Genomic DNA, 22810 nt, shown 5'->3' on the forward strand with positions numbered 1-22810 from the left:
CCACCTTTTCAACACGAGCTTGGGCTCCGACATCTTGATGGCCCGACAGTCCAATCTTCGCTGGGCACAGTAGGTCGTAGATACTTCCAACAGCTGCACCCTGGCAGGCGCCTACTTCGATGAGGATTTTCCCATCTCTCGGAGTGATGGCTGCGACCTCGCTCTGGTGAAAGGCCGTCGTCCCCAAAACCTCAATATTTCCGTCACCATAGAGCAATGGAGTTTGCGTTGTACGTTCATGCCCGTGAATATTCCTGATTCGCCGCCGTACGTCATGGAGTAGGTGGGAATGTGAGGGCCAAAGTGGTCCATCAAAGTCACGCAGTACGTGAAGAAGGTTATGCGTTAACACACCTTGTCTTATACCGTCGATTGTGCGCTCTCCGGCGGTTTCGTGCTTATCACAGGCCGTGATGATGGTAGCGTTCTTGGGATTTAGGAGCCATGGCCTAGGGTCCTTGATCGAATTTCTGGTATCATGCGAGCTAAGATGCTCCAGATACGCGCTTTCGGCTTCCCTGTCGGCTTGCTTGTCGCTTTGAAGAATCATACTTGAGATGGTTGCAGTTATGTCTCGTGGGACGAAATCACCAGCGTTCCGGAAAGCTTCACCTGAGTGGCAACTATCCAGAATGACGGTGCATCTGAGGTTCCTGTCCTCCGCCATTCCTCGAATCCAAAGACCTAAGTGGTAGCCTGTGAGAAAGGGTTCGCCTTCCAAGACGTCAGTCATGACCAAGGCCATGCCAACAAGAGGGTCCGCGTCTGTCTGGGGTACTTGGACAGCTTTCCGCTGAACGCCATGGCCTGAGTAGTGAAAATAAACAATATCCCCTGGCTGAGCACGCTTGGTGATATCGACCAGCTTTCTCTGGATATTCTTGAAGGTTGGCCAGCAATCCGGTGGTTCAATTGGTCGTTCTCCGTTCTCGGAGGTAGATGCCGTTAGCTTCGAGATATTCTGCTCTTTGACACCGCGATTGCGAAGCATGTTAAACGTGCAATCCACGTCACGTACGCAGCCTGAAAGGTTGTTGAGTGATATGTTTTGTCCATTCCGGCTCCGAGCACTCCCGGTGAAGTAGAAGTTGCTGCCGACCAGAAGAGCCCATATATCCGGCATTCTGTATGGCAGGTGCGAGTGGCAATGAAATGCTTAAGAGTTTAATTGTATGAAAACTCTCTAATTCCTGGGAAAAGCCCGTCACATTAAGATGAGCGGCTTGTAGGGGGGGTTCAAAAGGCGGCGGTCAATGTTTTCGATCAAGGGGTTACTTGCTTTGTCGATTCATACCCAAGTTCAGCGATATGAACATGAAAGGAGATGCGAGCAATTATTGCTCATTCGGCTGGCAACGGGAGGCCGCCGACCCAACTCTTAGCCGCAGTCACCAGATGCCAGAAGAACTTGCTGGATCGATGGTTCACCCCGCAACCCCCCATTCTAGTAGGCAGGGGATGGATTGGGTCCTGGCATTTCTTCCCCATTCTGACCAGCGTGTAACCTGTCACAGAGGATATATAATGTTAGGGGTGTGGACTATCGATTCATCGAGTGTCTGTGGTATTAGCCCTGAGGTTCTCATGATTCTTCCGCCTCCCCAGGAGCTCAATGAATACCCGTATCGGCTGGATCAACCTTTCCGTGTTGTCCTGAATTTCCAACTTGGCCCGCTGTAGGACATTTAATGTCTAACGGGTTGATTTCCAAAGAAAATTACTGATCGACTGAAACCACAATGCGCAGCCTGTTTTGTTGCCTCCCTACTAACCTCCCTCCCTTTGGTCGTTGATGACGTGGCCATGTGCTGACGGCAGTAAATATGGGCCGCCGCACAGGATGTTGCTCCGTTGCTGCATGCAGATACTTACTGCAGCATCACCCAATGTGAGGGATTTTCACTGCCCATCTGACTCCCGCTGTGTATGAGTTCATGCCAAACAGCACGTTACGCACCATTTATACGTGTCACTCGTCAAGTACTTGGTACAACTGTGCAAGCAATTCAATCTGATAACAAGTGCTTGCTATACTGCTCCCAGTCGACATCGAGCACTTCTTCGAGCACAGTGCTCTTCTCCCCTTCTTCGCATGTTTCCTTCGTGCAATCGAGTCCAATGATCTGGCAAAATGTCTGCCCTGTTACCCCATGAGTTTTGCCGTCGTCATCACATTCAGCTCGGCGGATTCCCCCCATGCCAAGGTCTGGGGGTTCACGCAGCTGGATGAGGTGCATTAATTGGGATTCGGCACCTTGACCCATATTCTGCAGGTAACTAAAGGTCACAGGCGAGAACTGCGCGGCCCATACCCTCTCATCCGGATGGTAGGACATTGTTCCAGAGCCCTCTGATCGTCCAGAAGAAGCATCCACTCCAATGATGTTCAACTGAGCTATGGCAGCTGCGATGTCTGGTAGCGGCACCGTTACGCCAGCTGAAGTCGATGAAGACATCATTTGACGGGTAGTAATATGCGCTTTGGTAACATATTGAAGTCCAGTAACCATCCAAATCCTCGGGGTTTTTGACATAGTGCGGTGAAGCCTCTTGAAAATAGACATTTGTCGAATGGCTGAAAATTGGGCCCCTAACCATGTTCTTGCTTCGGCGGAATTCAAAACCACGTCTTTCAGGAAGGCTTCCGGTCTAAGTCCGTGAATAAGTCAGAAGAACGAACCGTTTTGTTGGAAAACGTACCGATCAATCTCAACTCTACGGCCGTGCTCGCCCTGTACCTTGACCTCGACTGTTTTAGAACGAGCAAGCTCTCCTCTCAACAACTGAAATAAGCCTGCAGCCACAAGCCACTCTCGGCCTGCACGAACCTCGATTGAGATGGGATGTTCGATTTCGGCTTCGCCCGTCCAACGGTCCAGTTGGTTGGATCTACAAATCCATGGACCCCCCAGTCAACTCATGAAGAAGTAGCAACTGGGATGAAGGGGGTCATAGTTACATACGTAAAATCCGAGGTCCATCTATGGCTCTCGGGGCCTTGAGGATTTGCAGGGTTGACATGAAGACTCCCGAGACGCAGCTTACTGGGCATCATGCCCCTTGTAAAGACAAGGTATGTTCTCTTTTGTATCGTGTCCATGTCGGATCTAGCAGAAAACAGCTGTAGATGAGGCGAAGGTTATGATAAGCACTCAAAGATGAATCTTTCCAAAGTGTGCTTATCACGGTATTGATATGATTTGATTGTTGGGCATGAACGTATTTGAACCCTAATCTACAGCCCGCCTCATGGTGTTGTCATTCTTGAATGTAGACTGGATGCATTGCTGCCGTACGGGACAACTGCCCCTCCCACCTTCCAGAGGCAATACGCAGGCAATTTTGACAAATCATCTCTCGCTGCACGCAAATGAGGACCCTCTCGCAGCATTAGACCAATGATTGACAAGGTAGTGAGGGTTTCTGCGTGCTTTGCTCTAACAGAGCTTGGGAGGGCGGGGCGGGAAGAGACCCGTTGGGTATCGCTGCGCCATCATGCACGATGTGTTGCTCCAGCACCGCACTCCACTAAGTGAATATCAGATGAAAGGACGTAGCATTGAAGTTGTTATTCCAGTGGCCCACTTCATGAGTTTCTCGCTGTTCCTCTTTGTCTAAGCACGAGAACGTACTATGGCTATCCACTTAAGCGTGGCGAGGGATGTCGAGCACCCTCCTTACCCTCCTCACCCTCCTCCTCATTATTCTGCCCACGAAAGAAGACCGAATACGTCGACAATCGCATATCAAACCATGGCTAATATCGAGAGAGCTATTGAACAGGCGATACTGTCCATCAATGCTGTCCCTGGTGATTACCGGGTGTGGCCGGGATATCTCAATAAACTTCACCTTACGCTCGTTGAGCCTCATGCGACTATCACTGCACTAGACATTGCCACGCAACTGGCTCAGAACGCCATCGATAACATACCAGCCGGCCATTCGGAGCGGGAAGAATGTATGGACGTCCTTTCGATCCTGTATCGGAAGAGACACGCTCTGCATCTGAAGACAAATGCTTTGCAAAACGCTCAAGATGACATTGGATTGGCCATCAATTTAGCCCAACAATGCTACGACGCCACGCCCAAAGACCATCCACGTTGGACCAACCGTTTGAACAGACTGTGTAGCTGGTTGAACGATAAATGCATGATGTCAGGGGATGCGGCTGATTTGGACGAGGCTATCCGAATGGTCCGTCATGCACTGGAAGTCACCCCAGTGCCTTCACCGGACCGATCCGACTACATGAGCAGCCTAAGTAACCTGCTTGGCAGAAAGTATAGGAGCACCAAAGCCGATAAAGATTTCAAAGAAGCCTTGAAAACGACGCACGCAGCTATGGAATTGCCAGCGGGCGCCAAACACCGGGCTGTGTGCCTGCGCTGCCTGGCAGTCCTCTGGAATGTCCGATACGAGTGCTCCTCAGCCATAGCTGACCTACAGGAAGCTATCAAGGCTGCACAACAAGTGATTGAGACCTCGGTACAGGGCAGTGAGGAATGGCAGGGTGACGTGAGACTTCTGGGGATTCTACTTCATCAGAAACACTCGAATACTCGTACAGACTCGGATCTAGAAAAAGCCATCCAAGAGCAACGAAAAGCTGTGAAGTCTCTTCCTCGGGGAACCTGGAACTGGACATCATGCTGTTTCACTCTCGCAAACCTCCTCAATGACAGATACTCCCAGCACTCAGACGAGAGAGATCTCAACGAAGCCATTCAGGTTGCAAGAGAAAATGTCGATGCCACGTCTTCAAATCATGAAGAGAAATTCAACCTTTCAATGCAGCTTTTGAATCTACTCGACGGGAAGCGAGACTCCATGAATGATAGGCAAGAATCAGAGAACACCATACATCTAGCGCGTCAGCTTTTGAATGAAACCCCGGAAGACGACGATGAAAACCAAACGAAGTTGAGGACCATTCTCGGGCACTGGCTTGGTGATAGTTACTCGAAGACAGGGGATGTTGACAAGCTAGATGAGGCGATTCAAATCACCCGCGAGGCTATCTTATACACCCCATCAAAGGACCCTAGCTGGGTGGACTATAGAAACAGCCTTGCAGTTTGGCTTGTTGAAAGACATCAAAGGAAGGGAGTATTAGCAGATCTGGATGAGGCCATTCAGCTAGCTCGAGAAAATGTCGACGCTTCTCAAGGTGGAGAGAGGGTCGAGGGGTTATCTAATCTCGCGTCCTGGCTCACAAGAAGATTCGAGATTGAGGGAGCCCTTTCAAATCTCGAAGAAGCCGTTTCACTTGCCCAACGGGCAGTCGAAGCTACTCCTCTAGAGTCAAAGAACCGTTACAAGCAGTCAATGACTCTAGCAGGCATACTTAAAGCCAGGTACATCAGGTTGAGAAACTTGGAGGACTTAGATGAGGCTATCCGCTTAGCCCGCAACGCTGTTGAGACCATTCCTTCTGTTCATCGGGATTGGGCAGCATGCGCACATAATTTAGCAGGCGATCTTCACGACAGGTTTCAGAGGACGATTTCCCTGGATGATCTAAATGAAGCTTCAAAATTTGCCTACGCCGCCACAGAAGCTACAGATCAAGATGACCCACGGCTAGTCGTGTACCTGAATACATGCGGGGGAATCAATCAATTGATGTGGCAAGCATCTTCGAAGGATGGGTATCTTGAAGAAGCCATTAGTTTCGGGAGGAGAGCCCTCCAACTCATCGAAGAAGACCACTCAGGCCGAGCTACCTACGCCAACAATCTTGCGAATTGGCTCATAGACAGATACTCGAAATCCTCAGCGGCGACAGATCTGGCAGAGGCCAAGGCACTCTATGCTACGGTGTCAAGTCAAGAAATGTATGGAGTACGAGATCGTATTCATGCTGGTCGAAGATTCCTGAGGCTCCCAAACATTCTTGAAGATGACGCTCAGCTGGCTTATGATATTGCCAAGACAACAACCGAGTTGGTACCTCTGTTAGCTCCCCATTCTCTTCAAAACGCAGACAAGCAGCATGTCCTGGCTGAAGCTGTGGGAATAGCTTCAGATGCGGCTGCCATCGCACTTCGTTTCCAAGAGACCACAGAGGCCGTTAGACTGCTCGAGACTGGTCGAGGCATTCTCGCCGGCGCGATCCAAGACATGCGAACAGACCTATCCAGCTTACAGAAAAGCCACCCCTCACTGGCGGAGGCTTTCATTGCGCAACGTAACCAGCTTGACAGCCCGATCTCCACGGAAGGCTTATTACCAGGCGAGCCGAGAAACAACGTCAGCGCGGACCAACGCTATAGCGCATCCAAAGCCCTCCAAGACACTCTCCGCGAGATTCGGAAAATACCGCAGTTCGAAGGGTTTCTACTCCCACCGTCTGATGAAACCATCAGAAAGGCCGCCTCGCGGGGCCCTGTAGTCATTCTGAATGTCAGCTCTTTTCGCTGCGACGCCATCATCATCACCCCCTCCGATATCCAGGTACAGAACCTACCCAGCTGTACTCAGCAAGGGATTATGGAAAGGGTCACCCAAGTGAAAACACAGGCTACCCTTGAGTGGCTCTGGGATACGATCGTTCACCCTGTGCTCCTAACATTGGGTCTAGATCAGCCAGCCGTCGGAACCTGGCCGCGAATTTGGTGGGTTCCCACTGGCCCGTTGGTGAGGTTTCCTCTCCATGCCACCGGCTATCACCTTCGACAGGATCGTCAAACGACATTAGATAGAGCAATTTCTTCCTACAGCTGGTCCTTAAGAGGGATCAAGCACACCCAACCGCGTCCAACGATGAAACTTTCGGCAACGTCGTTAGGCTCAAAGATGGTGATCGTCGCGATGAGGGAGACGCCAGACCAGGCAACCCTAGAATACACGGGGGTCGAGAAGGAGGCGATTTTAGACGTCACAGGGCGCGCAGACGGCCTGCAGTGCGTTCAGCCTATGCCCTCTAGATTGGAAGTCTTGTTAGAATTGGAATCCTGCGATGTCTTCCACTTCGCAGGGCACGGCAGCGCACATCCTACAAACCCTCTGCAAAGCCAACTGTTGTTGAAGGACTGGAAAGAGGCACCTTTGACGGTGAACAGCTTACTTGAGCGCAACCTCGACTCCAAGTCTCCGTACCTCGCCTATCTTTCAGCATGCGGAACAGGCGAGGTCCAAGACGAGAAATCTGTGGACGAGGTAACGCACCTGGCGAGCGCTTTCTTGCTTGCGGGGTTTCGAAACGTCGTGAGCACACTGTGGGATGTGGATGACGAGCAGTCCGCACGAACGGCGAAGATGACATACGAACATATTCTAAGCACGGAGTCGGATGACGATGGGACCGTCGCGCGTGCCTTGAATCATGCTACGCGGAAGCTTCGGGATGAGTGGGTGAGAAGACGACACGGACACGTCCCGGATGAAGCAAGCTCGAGAAATCCTGGCAAACGGCGAGTAGCAGAGAGGTTGAACTGGACGCCCTACGTTCACTACGGGGGCTAGGAGCAAAACAGGTACCATGAGCAAGCAGCATGGTAAGTACTGTCAAGGGCGAGCCTCCTCCAGCTCTTGGTGCAGTCATCATTCGACAGGGTGTCTGTGTCGTACTCGTCCGCAAAGTCGAGGTCGTCAATATCATTGTTGTGGATGTGGCATCCGCATTTGCTCTGGTGCATGTACGCAAGCCCAACGAAGCTAACGTAGACGGCGATGGCGCTGGGCATGGGATGATGTGTTAGTGGGGGCCCTCTGTCGTATCTCAAATATAAGAACTCTAAATGGATATTGGTTAGTGCGAGCGGAGTGTCGCCTCTCCTGCTTATGATGAGGAGGTGTTTGGGTTTCGATATGATAGTCACATTGTATGCGTGGAACTTTGCAGCATCCTCGCAGCGAGTGAGGAGTATGTGAATATGATAGATGCCTAGCTATTACCACTAAGGACACTGGAATGAATGTGATGATGGTTTATCCACTCTCAGCTGCAGTGTCGTAACCCCCGCAACTCGCAGCGGCTGGGGCGCCTTCGGGCCCTCCCGCAGCAAGACCCCCTCAAATTCAAACGCCGAAATGAACGTAAGGGATCCAGTGGTGGTTCACCAAGCCCCTGCTGAGAACCCCTTCATGTACAGGAAACGCCTTTCTCTCTCCTACATCTGTGTTGACGCAGCCGTCACGCAACATCCTAGTCGCCTGGTGCAGCCCTCGACAAATGGCCACGTCTGTCATCCCTTCGTCCTTGAGCGTCTCATAGAAGACCCGGGCTACATTCACACAGTGCTGGTCCGAGACCTCCCAGAGCGTGCCCACTACGTGCCGAAATCCTGCGAGCTGCAACGAGTTGATCAAGTGAATCCCCTCGTCCGCAAGTCCTGGCGCTTCGTTTGCTCCTGTCGAGCAGGCCGAAAGGTATCCAAGGAACGGCTTCTTCTGAAGTCGATGGTCGCGGAGATCTGCGATGGTGAGTGGGTTTTCGTTGCAGTCTCGTAGGAGCAGACAGCTCTGCGATGGTTCTGCGGGGTCCGACTTTCCGTGCCCAGCAAAATGGAAGACCTTGCAGGACTGTAGGCCCATCAGTATCTCGTCCTTATACGGCCTCGGTGTGCTGCTCCGCAACTTGAGCGACGGGCAGAGGCTAGCCACAATGTCCACCTCCTGTTGGGCCCAGAACAGGCTCCCGTTGTTGGGTGTTGTCGGCATGGCCAGTAAGAGGGCAGAATCGACCGACGACTGGTCTGGTTCGTTGTGGGTGTTATGTCGCCGCCCGTGGATCAATGACCTTAGGGATAGCGCATAGGACGACATAACACGATCAAGGACCGTCTCTCCTTTGCGCTCCCGGTATTCTCCAGCTGCGTGGAGTGGGAAGTGGCTGAGCAGTCCGGTTGGAATCCACCAGATACGCGGCCACTCTGCCAGGCTTCTACCGGATATCGAACTCGTGAAGTTGAGGGCGTCAAGACATGGACGCGCGGTCGACGCCCAGAGCCACTCCAGGAGCTCATTCATGCCATCCAGATGCCCTGCAAGAGACAGCTTGAGACTCCCGAGGCGTTGCTGGACGTGTTCCTTGGTTAGATCAGGCAGCTCTAAGACGCTGATGCTGTCGTGTTGAATAAGGAATGCATCGCATCGATAACGCGCCACATTGATGACCACGAGAGGCCCTGAAACCGCCGCGGCTTTGAACTCGTCCTCGTCCGGGACACCACAGAAGTGGCGAAACCCATCCTGTGCCTGGATCTCTCGAACGAGCTCACCGAACCTTTTCTCCGTTGCACGCCTCTTTCTTGCTTGCAACTCCCATGCAGAGATATCACCAACATCGTTCTGAGAGTTTGCTGAGGCTTGTAAGTTTCCAGGCGAGTCTAATTCGTCTCGGAGGGAGAGAAACTCAGTTGCCAAAGAAGGATGTTTTGCTTTCAAGTCCGAGATATCTCCCCGCATATCCAGCAGTAGACTGGCGATAATGCCACGACCCAGCTCCAGGAGCCTCAGAGCATCATACGCGCTCTTGCCAGCGTTGAGAGCGACAGCAGCAGCCGTAGAGGCCAAGCCCGTGAACTTTGCCAGCATATCTTGCTTGTCGGTGTGTTGCAAAGACCGGGGCGTGGCAGCAGGCAGGAGATTGATTGCTCCCTCCAGTAACTGGTTTGCCTCTTTCCAATCTGAACGTGCGGCAAGAATTCGAGATGCATCTGTGGCCAAGCGGATGCGAACGAAAGGTGCAGCATTCTGCAACCTCCAGCCCTCTTTGAAACATTCAAGCGCATCAGTCTGGTCCTTTTCGTTACCTGTCTGACGGTATCGATCCAGGAGCCAACAACCGAGATTGTCCAGCGTTCCCGCTCTTGCGGGGTTTGCTCGCGGGAATTTCTCGACCGCTTCTTTCGTTGCCTCTATAGCATTATCGATGTCGTCCATATTCGTTGAACCGCCTCGTCGGAACCGCCACCCAAGCCAGTTTCCCAGATTGGAAAGCCGACTAGGTAGATCGGTATGCCGCTCCTCTGTAGCATTGATCGACAATCTCAAGATCTCTATCGTTTCATCAAGTGCGGCGCTGGATTTTGGCTCTGGAGCGTTTGTGGCCTTTGTGAAACGCCATGAGCTCCCTTCACACCCGGATTTGTCGCCGAGCAAGTTGGCCAGGTTGTTCAAGAAGCCTGCGCGTTGGTGGTGGGTGGCGGGTGTGGAGGAGACTGCTTCTCTTGCTGCTGCTATGCCATCTTCAAGGTCGATCATGGAAGCAGTCATTTCGAATCGCAAACCCAAGGCGCCCCCAAGCCCGTCAAGTAGACGAGGTCGCTTTGGGTGATCTGGTGGGAGGGCTTCGATTGCTGCACGGATAGCCGCGATAGATTGACTGTTATCATCCTTTGACCCGCTCTGCCGAGCTCGCCTGTCGAGCCAGAGTCCAAGATTCTGGATCCGATCTATACGGCCAGGGTGGCTTTTGGGAGTTTCATCAATTGCAGTTCTCACCAAATCGATAGCACGGTCGAGATCGTGGTCTCTGCCGAATTGCTGAAAGCGCTCCTCAAGGGTGACAGCGAGGTTGTTCAAGTTGATGCAACGCAAGAAGTGATTTGGCGGCGACATGGCGAGAGCCCTTTCAAGAACCTCCACGGCGCGATCTAGGTTCGCGGCAGCATTGGTGAACTTGAATCGACTGTGGAGATGGTTGCCGAGGTTGGTCAAATTCTTGAGTAGACTCTGTTCGCTTTGCACCGTAGCGGCCACCGCCATCTCCATGCATTCGATAGCCCGATCGAGGTCCTCTTTGTCGCCAAAGCGGTCGAATCGCTCGCTTAAACGCAGCCCGACGTCGTTCATGCGGCCTGGCCACCAGGGACTGTCACGCGGTGTGAGATTGACGGCCATTTCCGCGGCGTCAAGAGCCTTGTGAAGATCATCAACTAAACCGAACCGTTCGAAGCGCACACTTAGCCAAGTCTCCAGGCCGGAGAACGAGCAAGCTAACGAATCCAACTTGAAGGCATCGACAAAGGACTCGTTCATGGAATCCAAAGCTTCCGTAGTAAGTTCGATGGCACGTTCAAGATCAGGTATCCAGCCTGTGCGTTCAAACCGATCTCCATAAGCACCGCCGAGGTTGGTCAAGCGGATTTGTCGCGCGTCGGATTCATGATCACTTCGGGTCGTGTACTTGAGTGCCCTTTCTAATAATTCGATGGCGCTGTTGAGATCATCCATTGAGTCTGTCGTGTCGAACCTTTTGTAGAGTCGATATCCGGACCAGGCTGCCACACGTCCATTGCCTACGACCTCGAGCACGTCAACGGATTCAGTGAGCGTTTCATCGTCGAAAATATCAATTTGCTCTAGCTGTGAACCCGAAACCCGCATATTAGAAAGCAATCCCTGATACCGGATGTGAAGACTTGCCGCGGTCAACTCGCCCTCATCGGAGGCATGGTCGTGTCCCCTTCGAATCATTTTGACCGTCACGCCCATTTGCTGAGCCATCTCAAACACTTCTTCAAGGTCTTCGTCCTTGAAACCCTTCAGGCCGGCCATTTCCAGCGTCATGTTAATCCAGTCTTTGGTCTGAGCCGCACGATCAGGGTGGCAGCGAGGCGTATTAACTACCATCTCAAGGGCGCGAAGAATAGCGTGCTGCAGATCCTCCATGGCAGCTGTCCGCCGAAACCTTCTGACCAGCAGGGTCACCAAGCTCTTGAGACGCGGGACGTATTCGGGGCTGTCGCAATCGGTGGGGACGAGCTTTGCGGCTTCATCGACTGCACATGGTGCTGTTTCGTCGATGTTCTTGTCGAATTCGTTGTAGTACTCTAAATTGTCAAGAGAAGGGAGTTGATTCATAGTTCCCAGGAGCGTCATGGCGAGCACAGGAAGCTTTGAAGACAAAGATGGAGTGATGCAAACGATAGTTGATGCTTTACACTGAATGGCTCAGTGACCAACATAGAGTAACCTGTTGGTGCTACAGAGTATCGAACTACAGTCAGTGATATGATTTATGTAGATGAGCAGCCATCGTCTTCCCTCCCCATTTAGGGCTCTGGCGGCGATCCTCGGGCTTGGTTCCTGTTTGTGTTATTGCATCAACTTGCGTGGGCATGCCCAGCGCTAGCCACCTGTTTTCGTGCCCATGGCCAGGGAGAAAGAAAGAAAGAGGTAGCCAAGAACCAATCCATCGATGCCGCACAAAACAACACGAAGCACGCGCAAGGCTTACAGTTCCACTCTTGTGTGTTGTGACATCTGAAGCCGCCGCCACTGCCACGTAATATTCACACTAGCTTGAGAAACCAAAGAGAATAAGCTGAACAGACATTGCCAACTGTGAAAACAAGTCATAAGGCGGCGGCTACAGCCCTGTTTGATAGAATCCTGTGCCAGGAACGAATGGGATCGTGCCGCGATCCTAGCGAGCTGTCGAATCACATAATTGCTGCCTAGGTTGGTATGGACAGCTCACTCACCTGACCTGAAAGGCTGAGTCACTTTCGTGTTCAATCTGCGGGCTGCTGAAGCCGAAGCAGCTGACCCTGACCCCTGCACGAGCTGAGGTGCACTTCGGTTGCCGCCTGCATTGTTAATTGGCCATCCAGCGTCGAATGCCGCGATGATCTCACTGCAGAAACCGGTCCCTCCCCCGATGGATAGTGGGGTCTAGTGGAAGGCCTCCGGGCCTGCCCATGATGACGACGTGCCTTACTTGGAAGAAAGTCTTTTGTAACGAAAAAGCATTCCGTCCACTGGATAAGATAGTTGATGAAAACACGACTCATCCAGCCGCTATAGCAAGATGGTTCAAACAACACAAAAAGACTTCCCAGACCATACGCGCACTTCAAACTCCACCGAGCGACGAAAATGGGCTCTACTGATTGGAGTGGATCACTACATCCCAGGAGATAAGAGAGCGATACATTTCAGCCATCTCAGAGGCTGCGTCGAAGATGTCCAGAGGATCGAAAGGTATCTTCAAACCAGGAGCGCCGGCGCCTGCAACATCGTGAAACTCATGGCCATTCGGAACGACCATGGAGACGAGCCAGTGGGGGACAGGATGACTTGGCCAATATTCGAAAATATCAAAAGAGCAATCGAGGATATCGGGAACAAGGTTACCAAAGGAGATCTCGTCTACATTCACTATTCAGGCCACGGAATCCTACGACGCCATTTGGGAACATTAGAGAATCCGGGCGGCGGCGACGCTGTCACCGGCACAGCACTAGCTCTCACGGATGTCATGGCTGGTGGTGCTTATTTGACAGGCTACCAGCTGGGTGTTTGGGTCAGAAAGCTCGTGCAGTTCCGCAAGGTTCGAGTGTGTCTGGTCCTCGATAGCTGTTTCTCTGGAAGCGGGTTCAGAGCCAACAGACAAGCTGATTTCGACATCCGCACATCGGATACCGATTCCCCCGATGAGCAACTTCTCAAAGTCGATGAAGCTGCTGATGAAGATGCTCGCTCCATGGAATCCGAGCTCGACGCCAGATTTGGAAGCGAGAAAGAGGATGGAGAGTACAGGAATGCCAACCTCAGGCGCTCATGGCTGTCCAGGCCGTGGGGATGCACCGTCATTAGCAGCTGCCAACTCGACCAGCAGGCTGGAGAGAGCCTCTTCGACCCCGATGATCAGGTTAGGTCCCCCACTCGGAATGGGATTCTCACTCACTGGATGCTGGACATACTTAATCACCCTGGCCCACGAACACCTACATACACACGAGTCGTACAGCATGTGAAATCCAGAATACACACTACAATGCCACGGAGTCGGCAAACGCCGGTTCTTCATGGCGACGGCCTCTATGAGTTTTTTGGGCATGAAGAATTTGCTCAGAAGCCTGCAAGCATGGTCAAATTGTTGAGGCAGCCAGGATGTGATTCGACGCTCTACCAGATCGACATTGGCGCGGCCCAAGGAGTACAAGTCGGAGCCATATACGCCATCTTCCCAACTTCTACAACAGTACCGCCTCGCCCTGAAGGCAATGACACTTGTATCCCGCGGATTCGCATCACAAAGACAAACATGTTCTTCTCCCATGGAGAGCTGCAAGAGAGCAACAACACATCTATCCAGGATGGCGATTTGGCTGTCATGGAGGCTTGGGCCTTTCAGTCACCGAAGCCAATTGTTAGGCTCCTCGGGTTGGGTGGCTGTACGGACCTGGAAAGCGAACTGGAAGAAGCGCTGAGTGGATATCTGAGCCTCTTCGCAGATGATGTTGCGCGCGACTATAGCTTCACAGTTTCCATCAATGACGCCGAACAAATCAACATCCGTGACGATCGGGATCCAGACGGGCAGGATTGGGTGCCCAATATACCTGCTAATGACCCCAATAGGGCCCGGAAAACCGCTCACATCCTGAACCACATGGCCCGTTTCAATGCTTTGAAAAGTATTGACCACGGTCTGTTATCGAGAGCCTTGTCAAGAGATGATTTTATCTTTGAGCCTCTCGATGATAGCACGCTTTGGCGTCCTCTTGCAAAGCTAGGGTCTGGCATGTATGAGGCAAGGCATGGCCAGATTATAAGGCTTCTATTTCGAAACATTGGGCCTGCCACAAATGTCCACTTAGCCATATTCTCATTCAACTCCACTAGGGGCATTGAGAAGTTCTACCCAGAGGATGGGCAGCCGATGGCGCTTGTATACCCTTGCAATACCTCGGAGGCATCCTTCGCAAGCCGAGAACATTTCATCAGGCTTCAGATGCACATCCCACAAAAGGCCAACCCAGGGGACTCTGACACGGTAGACCTCTACAGAGCCTATGTCTACCAAGGGAATTCCCCACCATCATGGGACGAGCTCAGCTTGCCGGACTTGCCCAACGATGCAAGAAACATCACAGAAGAGCTTCCTGTTGAACCTGTGCTCGAAGAACACAGTGGACGAAGCGATGACATGCGGAATGCAAGGAGACTCCCGGGCAACTTCTCAAAAGATCTGGACAGCTTGAGATACTCTGAGGACCCATGGACGTTCTTGGAATTTCGAATCCGAATAAGGGCATAGGTAGAATGGATTTCTCCCTCTTGATGTCCTTGCATATCCATCGATAACTGCGAAGATACAGCCCCACCCCAAATAAATCAAGGCGCGTCGGATCTCAGTTCACGCAGAACACGATCCATCCCCGAAATAACCACATCGAATCGTAAAGTAGTCCAACACAAAATCCTCCGTGCCGCTCCTAGCCCCTCGGCAGACGGTACACCGGTTCGCCTTGTTGTCGCCGTTCTGGACGTCCATATCAGGGACGAGTACGTGACCGCCAATCTCGCTGGCGCAGATGCCGACGGCCTCGTCAATGCGACCCAGCGCCCATTTGTCGTATACGCCGCTGGGATAGGACCAATAGAAGGCGCAATCTTTTGCTGCTGAAAGAGTGGTGAAGATGGCGAAGGTGATGGCTGGCGACCACATGGCGAGTTGCGGTTTGAAAGGTGAGTTGGAGCTGTTTGCGTTGTAACTCTGAAAGACGACAGAACAAAAGGCAACTTGAGATGAAGCCATGGCTACAAGTGTTCTTCAAACTGATCTCTCCGCGCGTCCCGCGGTCTCACGAGAATCATTTCGAAGGTCTTGAGCACTGCTGATCTGTCTGCGAGTCATGGACGCGATGGTGTTGAGGGCATTTAATCTAACCAACGCGCAAAGTCCAGAATAGAAAACTTTACTTTGCAAGCACAAGCCTCTTGTTGTAACCCGCTGTAACCTGCCAATGCATTCGGTAAGCCTGGGAGGTCATATGTGGTGACTGCCCTCTCAGCGATTCGGTTTGATATTTGAAAAATGCATTCGAACTATGCTCATGGTATGACTTTCCAACACTTGTTTCCCGCATAGTAACTCCTCATCATGAATGTGTAGATATCCAACTCCAGGCGCCGTTATGTCAAACGTCTCTTTCCTATTTGTCAATCCCTGAAAAAATCCCTCACGCCTTGCAGGCGCTGTAGCTGTTCCATCCCGAAGCTTGCTGCCACTCCGTCAGTGACTTGATCAACGTCGGGTCGATGTCCCTGTTCGCCTTGATGAAGATCGTCTCGAAGGGGTGCACGTTGGTCCCAAAGTATTTTCCGTTCCACAAAACATCGCCGTTTTGCGACGAGTCGCATTCGTCAATGTAGTTCTCGGACTTGTGGAACGCCGTCATCATCAGGTCTACTTTATACCCATTATTCAGGAAGATGCTTGTCGCGCCAACCTCAGCGTGGACGGCGTGGTTCCAGTCGTTGTAGCAGCCAGCGAGGCCGACGGGATCCTTCTCGTTGCCGAACTGGTCGCTGGCGTGTGAACTGGGCGGAGGGTTCAAGAGCAGGTCCATGCCAATCGAGTCCGTCGCCCAGATCATGGACTGCACGTGGAACCGAGGCCAGCAATTTGCGGTCATACCAACCAGCTGGAAAATGTCAGAACCGGGATCGCATGTCGCACAGAGATGAGAGGGGCTTGCTTACCTTGACTTTATCGGTGACACGATCCAGGTAGAGATCGCTCCAGCACGCCTGGGCCCAGTGAGGGAGGAACGGGCCGCGGATGCTCGCATTCAAGGTGATGAAACGCTTGTACTTCTTGTAGAGATCGCCCTCACGAAGAATCTCACCATAGGCGCCCAGATCGAAGCAGGTGTTGGGGCGTTTCACAACCCTGATATTCTTCTTCTCGGGGATCTTGCTTTCCGCGTTCGTCTCGCCGTTCAAGATGAAGACGAAATCAGCAGCATCGTGGAGACCTTGCTTGACAAAGTAGTCGAGGTTCTCGAGAGCTGCGGCGGATTCGGCGAAGGCGTAGAGAATCAGGGGCCTGTCTTTCGATGACGACGGGCTGGACGGCGAGGAAGGCTTGCTTGGGGCCTTGGCGGTCTCGTGGGTAGACGGCTTGGAGCCGGCCTTGGCATCTGCCTTCGCCTTGTCTTCGTCTTCTTCATACCATGGCGGTAGGGTGACTTGCGGCGACGTGTCTGGGCGAGAGGCGTCCGGTCGCGGCTTCGAATTGCCTGATGATGGGTGTTCGGGGACACTTGCAGGCTTTCCTCCAGGGTTGACGTTGGGATTCTGAGCGGGAATGGCGGGCTGCGCGGGTTGTTCATGCGTCTAAGCAAGGTCAGCAATGCCCCGTCGAAAACGTGTGAAGAAACCCACGATGTGTGTCGGCGTCTTGGGATTAGTCGACGTAAATGTAGACAGCGTCCACATGAAAATGAGGAACATCAGCAGCCCAACGGCGGTCTGCTTGTTCACCGGAAAGCTGTTCCCCATGGCTCCGGCGCGGACAGAGGAAGCTCGAGGGATTCGGAGGGACAGCTTTGGCGTGGACCTCGCCAGCTCGAGAGCTCGGAATCGACGCGATTCGTATGCGACTCGTGTGCGATGCGATAGCCGCTTATCCGGAGGATCCGGAGGAACAGGTCAAGAGGAGGCGCAAGAAAAAGATGGAATGAGCATCAGATGCTTCCAGCAACAGTGTGGGATGGCAATTGAAGGAAGAGACAATGTGATCCGAAGTTGAAATGGGAGAAAGTTCTCGTCTTGTCGGAGGCCAGTCGCAACAAGACAAGGGAGCCCACGCCAGATTGGAGGCCAGGGAGCTCCATCTGGGCATGGACAGGATGGCGTGGCATGGTAGGAGAGTTATTTAGGGAGAAGTGGGCTAGTCAGGGCTGGATGACGGGAGGGATTTGGAGGGAAACAGAGGCAAGGAATGCGGGTTAGAGTTCGAGAACTTGTAAGAGACGGTCGAGTGTGGCTGAAGCTAGTGTTGCTGTCATGTCACTTCACCTTACTCTTGTCAGTGTCGGCGACGGTGAAGTGACATGGCACTGCCGTCCAAGCGCCGCATGGCACGGCAGGACGGGACGAGCATCTCATATTGATGTCGTACACGTACACGGCGCTGTTGAAGATGAACTGGCTGGCTGGATGGAGGCTCGGGGGGGGGAGGATCTACGATTCGGTGGATGCAGGCGGACGGGATGCACACTGGTGACACCACCATCCCTCGAATCGACGGCTAGGAACCGGGAGCCTGGACTCGTAAGAAGCCCACTGTCCACGTCCCCCCTGTGGAACTCTCCGATCGGGCTGTCCAATCCAGCGCAGCGGTTCAGTCAGTCCCTGAGGTGGCCTGGCAGCGTCCGCGTTGATGCCGGCCGGGCCTTTCCCCCCACACCCGGGACACTGGCGCCGTGGCTTTCACATTGCTCATGGTGGGTGCAGTTCGGCAGACGGCAGACGGCAGACGGAAGACGGCTTGAGAGACGGGCGAAACCACAGTAGGCAGTCTTCTGCTGTCGTGAGGCTGGATGTCGTTGATATTGAAGTTGCCAGGTCATCGGTACTCGCATCGCATTCAACCCCCACGCGGCTCACTCCAAGTCAAGGTCGTCATTGCATCAAATCTGGCCTTATCGGGGACTTTCTTTTCCCTCACACAAGCGCACTATGGATGTATCCGTAGGGGTTCGTTCCCTCGAATTCCCGTCGGCGCTGCAACCCCCTGCATGTCGTCCCTTGCATTCTGCACATGCCGATTGGTACGATATCGACCTGTCGCTAGCTACCTGACCTGAGGTACGTATGCCGTACCACCTAATCATGTCGGTGCCAGTGGCACATGTCTCGGACGCTCGCTATCGGCCGTGCAATCTCTAGTAGTCTTAGATGCGCCATCGCCTTCAAATAAACATGCAGAATTGCGCCGAGACTTTAACCGACTTTGGGCGGTGCATCTATCGCAATTGACTTTGGCAATCAACGCAAGGGTGGACTTGAGGAGAGACAGCAGCGCACGTCAATCCCGCTAGGGTTGACGACCGCCAAGCCAAGCAACTGCGACCACTATTCGGACGGAGCATTGTTTGCCCATGAGATGGATGTTGTCTACTGCATAGTCGACCGCCAAGGGCTCAGTCTCGACCTCGCGATGGCCTCTGCTGCACCTCTGCTGCAACAGTCGCAACTGCCGATGGACGGTGAACCATGAAGTTCAAGAAAGGACGTCGCAATGGCCGGGATTGCTGCAGAAACGTACGGTTGCTGACCCGGAACTGCCTTATCTGGAATCGTGTTGGAAGGAGTCGCTATCTCGAGCGGGGGTTGCACCGAGTGGAGGTCCATCTCACCATCTCCAACAACACCATCCGCGTAGTAGAAGAGAGGCCGAGCGCCATTGACAACGTCACTTCCCAGTCCTGTTCAGCAGAATCTTTGCTCGACTACAGATTTCACCTCTGAAACACCATGTCTCCTTCAATCACGATCCAGCCGCCACTGTCGCGACGAGGCCACGGCCCCGGCCTCATCATTCTGGTTGACGCGGGACTCAACCTAGCCAAGCAGGACAAGATCCTGGATCCTCCACCGGCACAGAAATGGGCCGAGGAGGGCTACGCCGTGGCTCAAGTGGTCGTTGCTCCTGGACTCGCCAACATCCCCAACGACATCACATCGGCCATTGCCCAATTGAAAGCGCTTGAGAGCTGTGATGACAAAGACAGGTTTGGCGTCATTGGTGAGCCCTTCATTATCACATGCGACCATCAGCATCTGACCGTCCCGTAGCCTGCCTCGCCTGTCAAGCACCGGCAGTCGCCGATGCCCTGGAGAGCCATCCTGAGATCAAGGCCGCCATCTTTTTCAACTTTGCTCAAACCCTCAGCATTCCCACTCTCTCGCACGCCTCAGGTCCCGATGGCGGCGGCACCAAACCCGCTGCCCCGTCCAAAACCTATCATTATCCATCAGCCGGCGATTTCTTCACCATTCCGAGCCATGACAACTTCAACGCCAATGCCGCTGGTCTCGCCCACACACGCACGTTGACATTTCTCAAGCCCATCCTTGGGGGACCCTACTTCGATCTTGAAGCCGTGTGGGAGGAGCATACGCTGTTTGAATTTGGCGAGCGAAATGTTGACAAGACCATGGCCACCATGGTTGAGCAGCCTTATGTGAGTGTGTGTTGTCGGTGTAGCGATGCCTTATGCTGACTGCGACGAGGTCAATCATATTCCCACACTCACCGGCGGCGTAGGCCGCGCCCGCCTCACCAACTTCTACACCAATCACTTCATCTTCAACAACCCAGAGGATACAGAGCTTGAGCTGGTGAGCCGTACGGTGGGCATTGATCGAGTGATTGATGAGTTTGTATTCAAGTGTACCCATGATAAGGTCATTGACTGGCTGTAAGCACACCCCGCCCCCCTTGCCAGGCTTCCATCGCTCAGTCTAGTGTCTCTCAGACTTCCCGGAGTGCCGCCTACCGGCAAACATCTCTCCATCCCCTTCACAAGCGTAGTCAATGTCCGCGGCGACCATCTTCACCACGAGCATATCGCCTGGGACCAGGCGACGGCTTTGCGTCAGCTTGGACTGCTCCCCGACTACCTCCCATTCCCGTACCAAATCAACGGCAGCGGTCCTTCGAGCGGTAAAAAGTTCGAGTATCGATTGCCAGTCGCCGGCGTGGAATCGGCTCACAAGCTCGTGGACGAGGGGGCAGTCGAGTCGAATGGCATGTTCGAGTATGGGACGAGAGAGGTCGATGCGTAGGTGTCGGGCTCAACGGGTCGGCTCAAAAGGTGCGGATCTTCAGTCACTCTCCTCGCGGCGGGTGGTCGTTGACTCTAACGATGAAGAATCTTTATTAGGTTTATTATGTTGTTCGGCTATTATCAATACAATCTTCTCATTAGCAACTCATGAGCTACGGTCGAGAGCCAAGACCCGAGGACGAGGCGCTTCTCGAGGAAGGCTGGTATTTTGACTCATTGTACTTCGACTGTTCCTCGCCCCATCGGACCTCTTGGTCAACCTTGATGCGGATGCCGCCCTTGAGTGACAGGTCGTCGTCGGAGCCAGAGTCGGGTAGGCCCTTACCACCTCGTTCAGATCGCCCCGTGACGCTCGTCGTGACGCCGTATTTGCCGTCTTCGGTGCCGAGACGCTTGAAACCTCTGTCGGCCGACTTGCCGCCGGTTCCTCCAATCGTCATGAGTTCCGTGGGCCCGCGGCTACCCATCTTGGTCGCGCGGCCGCCGCTGCGGCCACCGCTCTGGCCTCCGGAAAGGTTGTACTTGGTTGCGATGCTGCCGAATTGCGATGAAACCTTGACCATGAGCGGCCGAAGGGTGGGCAGGCACGCGCTGATGACACCGCAGGCGCACTCGACGACACACCACGTGCAGGCGGTAGCAAGGGTCCCTATTGATGTCAGGATGAGTAAAACCTTGTAAGCGGCGAACGACTCACATGTCGTGTCCGTCAGCTGGAACTGCATAATCGTCGTGAAGCGGTAGATACTGGCGAACAGGACGCTGCTGATGTCAGGCAAGTTTCTCCCACTTGGATACGCAGTTACTCACAATCCACCCAGCAGGAACATGAAGCACAGCGAGATGCGCTGCACCATAGTAACCTGCAGCCTCCATACCTCCTTGATAGGCAGGCAGAGAATGGCGACGTCCGTCAGGATGTTGGGGATGGCGTTTCCGATGAAGGACGCCTTGAGGTCGATACAGGTGCCGTCGATCCACGGCATGTACGCCTTGGCCACGGGCGTGCACTGGAACACGCAGACCAGGACGATCGAGATCCACCAGCCGATGGTGAGGAAGCCGAGGACCATGGCCGAGATCTTGAAGCCTCGAGACGGGAAGATACGACGGTACATCAGGAGCAGGGAGATCTTGATGAACATGACTGCCGTGACATAGATGCACTCAAAGGCCAGAAGCAGCTTGAGGAACTGCACCTGCTGGTCCAGAGAGAGAGTCGAGGCATGGCGTCCGAGGCCTTGTGCAATCACTATGATTGATGTGAGTCTGTATTCAACTTTTCTATGTTTTGGCATCCAATGTTCTTACTGGCATAGTTGAGAGCACCCGCCATGAAGGTGACGATCTGTTTCTGACGTGTTAGCCTTTGCCCACAACACTCTCAACACCACCATCACCACACCGAAAACGCACCAGTCCAACGACCATGAACCAGTCATCGAGGCCGTAGTGGAAGCCAACCGTCCATCGCGCCCAGAACCGCAGGCCAACGAACACCGTCGCGAGAACGAGCAGCGCCGTCGTGGTGCCGCTCAGCTCCGGCCCTCTATTCGCCAAGGGGTCTTCCACCGTAGTGTCGGCCATGGCGGCTGAAAGAAGAAAAGATGGAGACCGGAAGGACCGGCCAGAAGCAACAATCCAATATCTGAGCGTCCGATTACGAAGAATATATAAAACGAGTAAGATGAAAAGACAGGCGAATTCGACTCGAAAGGGAACAAATGGACCCGCGATGTGGGAGCAGCGCAGCGCCTACTCTAGAGTCCTTATACATAAACGACTTTTGTCGATTCCCCTGGCCGGGAAAAAAAGTGGTAAGACAGAAACTGACTCGGCACTTGAGGGGCAACAACTTGCCGGGTAACAGCGACAGAAATGGTCGATTGGGGCCCTCAGAGGGGGCATGTAGCACTGCCAACTGGGGGGTAGGTATCCAACGGCACATCAATATAACGGCGTCGTCGAGCCCTTGTCCATACCAGAGTGGCACCGTCACAACCCCGGCTCGACTAGCGATGCGTCTGATCGCAGCGACTATCACGGGAGTTCAGACAACGACCCCATAACCAATACTACGCCGTACCACGTTGCCATGCTCCATCGAGCAACCTCAATCGAGGCATCACCCTCCGTCCTGACATCTCCATTCGGAAAGGGGGAGACATCATGGGATGGCGTGCCGTGCGAGGGCTCCTTGGCCGCGATATTGACGAGGTATCGAAGCTTGGTTCATGGAAGCAATATTTTCGACGAGGATAAAACCG

The 22810-nt window shown here is 53.3% G+C and overlaps 6 protein-coding genes across 6 annotated transcripts; 2 read left to right on the plus strand and 4 right to left on the minus strand.

Annotated features, from left to right (window-relative positions):
- Positions 1–3753: 3753 nt before the first annotated feature.
- Positions 3754–7470, plus strand: GCG54_00006025 (uncharacterized protein; the record flags this gene model as incomplete). Its single annotated transcript, XM_045406039.1, has 1 exon — positions 3754–7470. One exon carries the CDS (start codon positions 3754–3756, stop codon positions 7468–7470), a length of 3717 nt encoding a protein of 1238 aa, XP_045265422.1.
- A 555-nt stretch (positions 7471–8025) lies between these two features.
- On the minus strand, positions 8026–11832 carry GCG54_00006026 (uncharacterized protein; the record flags this gene model as incomplete). The annotated part of the gene is made up of 1 exon (XM_045406040.1): positions 8026–11832. One exon carries the CDS (start codon positions 11830–11832, stop codon positions 8026–8028), a length of 3807 nt encoding a protein of 1268 aa, XP_045265423.1.
- A 3265-nt stretch (positions 11833–15097) lies between these two features.
- GCG54_00006027 (uncharacterized protein) lies at positions 15098–15499 on the minus strand (the record flags this gene model as incomplete). The annotated part of the gene is made up of 1 exon (XM_045406041.1): positions 15098–15499. The coding sequence occupies one exon, from the start codon at positions 15497–15499 to the stop codon at positions 15098–15100; it is 402 nt and encodes a 133-aa protein (XP_045265424.1).
- A 424-nt stretch (positions 15500–15923) lies between these two features.
- Positions 15924–17247, minus strand: GCG54_00006028 (uncharacterized protein; the record flags this gene model as incomplete). The annotated part of the gene is made up of 3 exons (XM_045406042.1): positions 15924–16388; positions 16447–17082; positions 17131–17247. 3 exons carry the CDS (start codon positions 17245–17247, stop codon positions 15924–15926), a joined length of 1218 nt encoding a protein of 405 aa, XP_045265425.1.
- A 1980-nt stretch (positions 17248–19227) lies between these two features.
- On the plus strand, positions 19228–20541 carry GCG54_00006029 (uncharacterized protein; the record flags this gene model as incomplete). Its single annotated transcript, XM_045406043.1, has 4 exons — positions 19228–19498; positions 19549–19937; positions 19987–20174; positions 20232–20541. The coding sequence occupies 4 exons, from the start codon at positions 19228–19230 to the stop codon at positions 20539–20541; spliced, it is 1158 nt and encodes a 385-aa protein (XP_045265426.1).
- A 154-nt stretch (positions 20542–20695) lies between these two features.
- Positions 20696–22130, minus strand: GCG54_00006030 (uncharacterized protein; the record flags this gene model as incomplete). Its single annotated transcript, XM_045406044.1, has 4 exons — positions 20696–21305; positions 21354–21795; positions 21855–21891; positions 21960–22130. 4 exons carry the CDS (start codon positions 22128–22130, stop codon positions 20696–20698), a joined length of 1260 nt encoding a protein of 419 aa, XP_045265427.1.
- Between the last annotated feature and the right edge of the window lie 680 nt (positions 22131–22810).

Source organism: Colletotrichum gloeosporioides, assembly GCF_011800055.1.
Source record: "Colletotrichum gloeosporioides strain Lc1 chromosome Unknown consensus_36, whole genome shotgun sequence".
In the NCBI taxonomy this organism is placed as follows: domain Eukaryota; kingdom Fungi; phylum Ascomycota; class Sordariomycetes; order Glomerellales; family Glomerellaceae; genus Colletotrichum; species Colletotrichum gloeosporioides.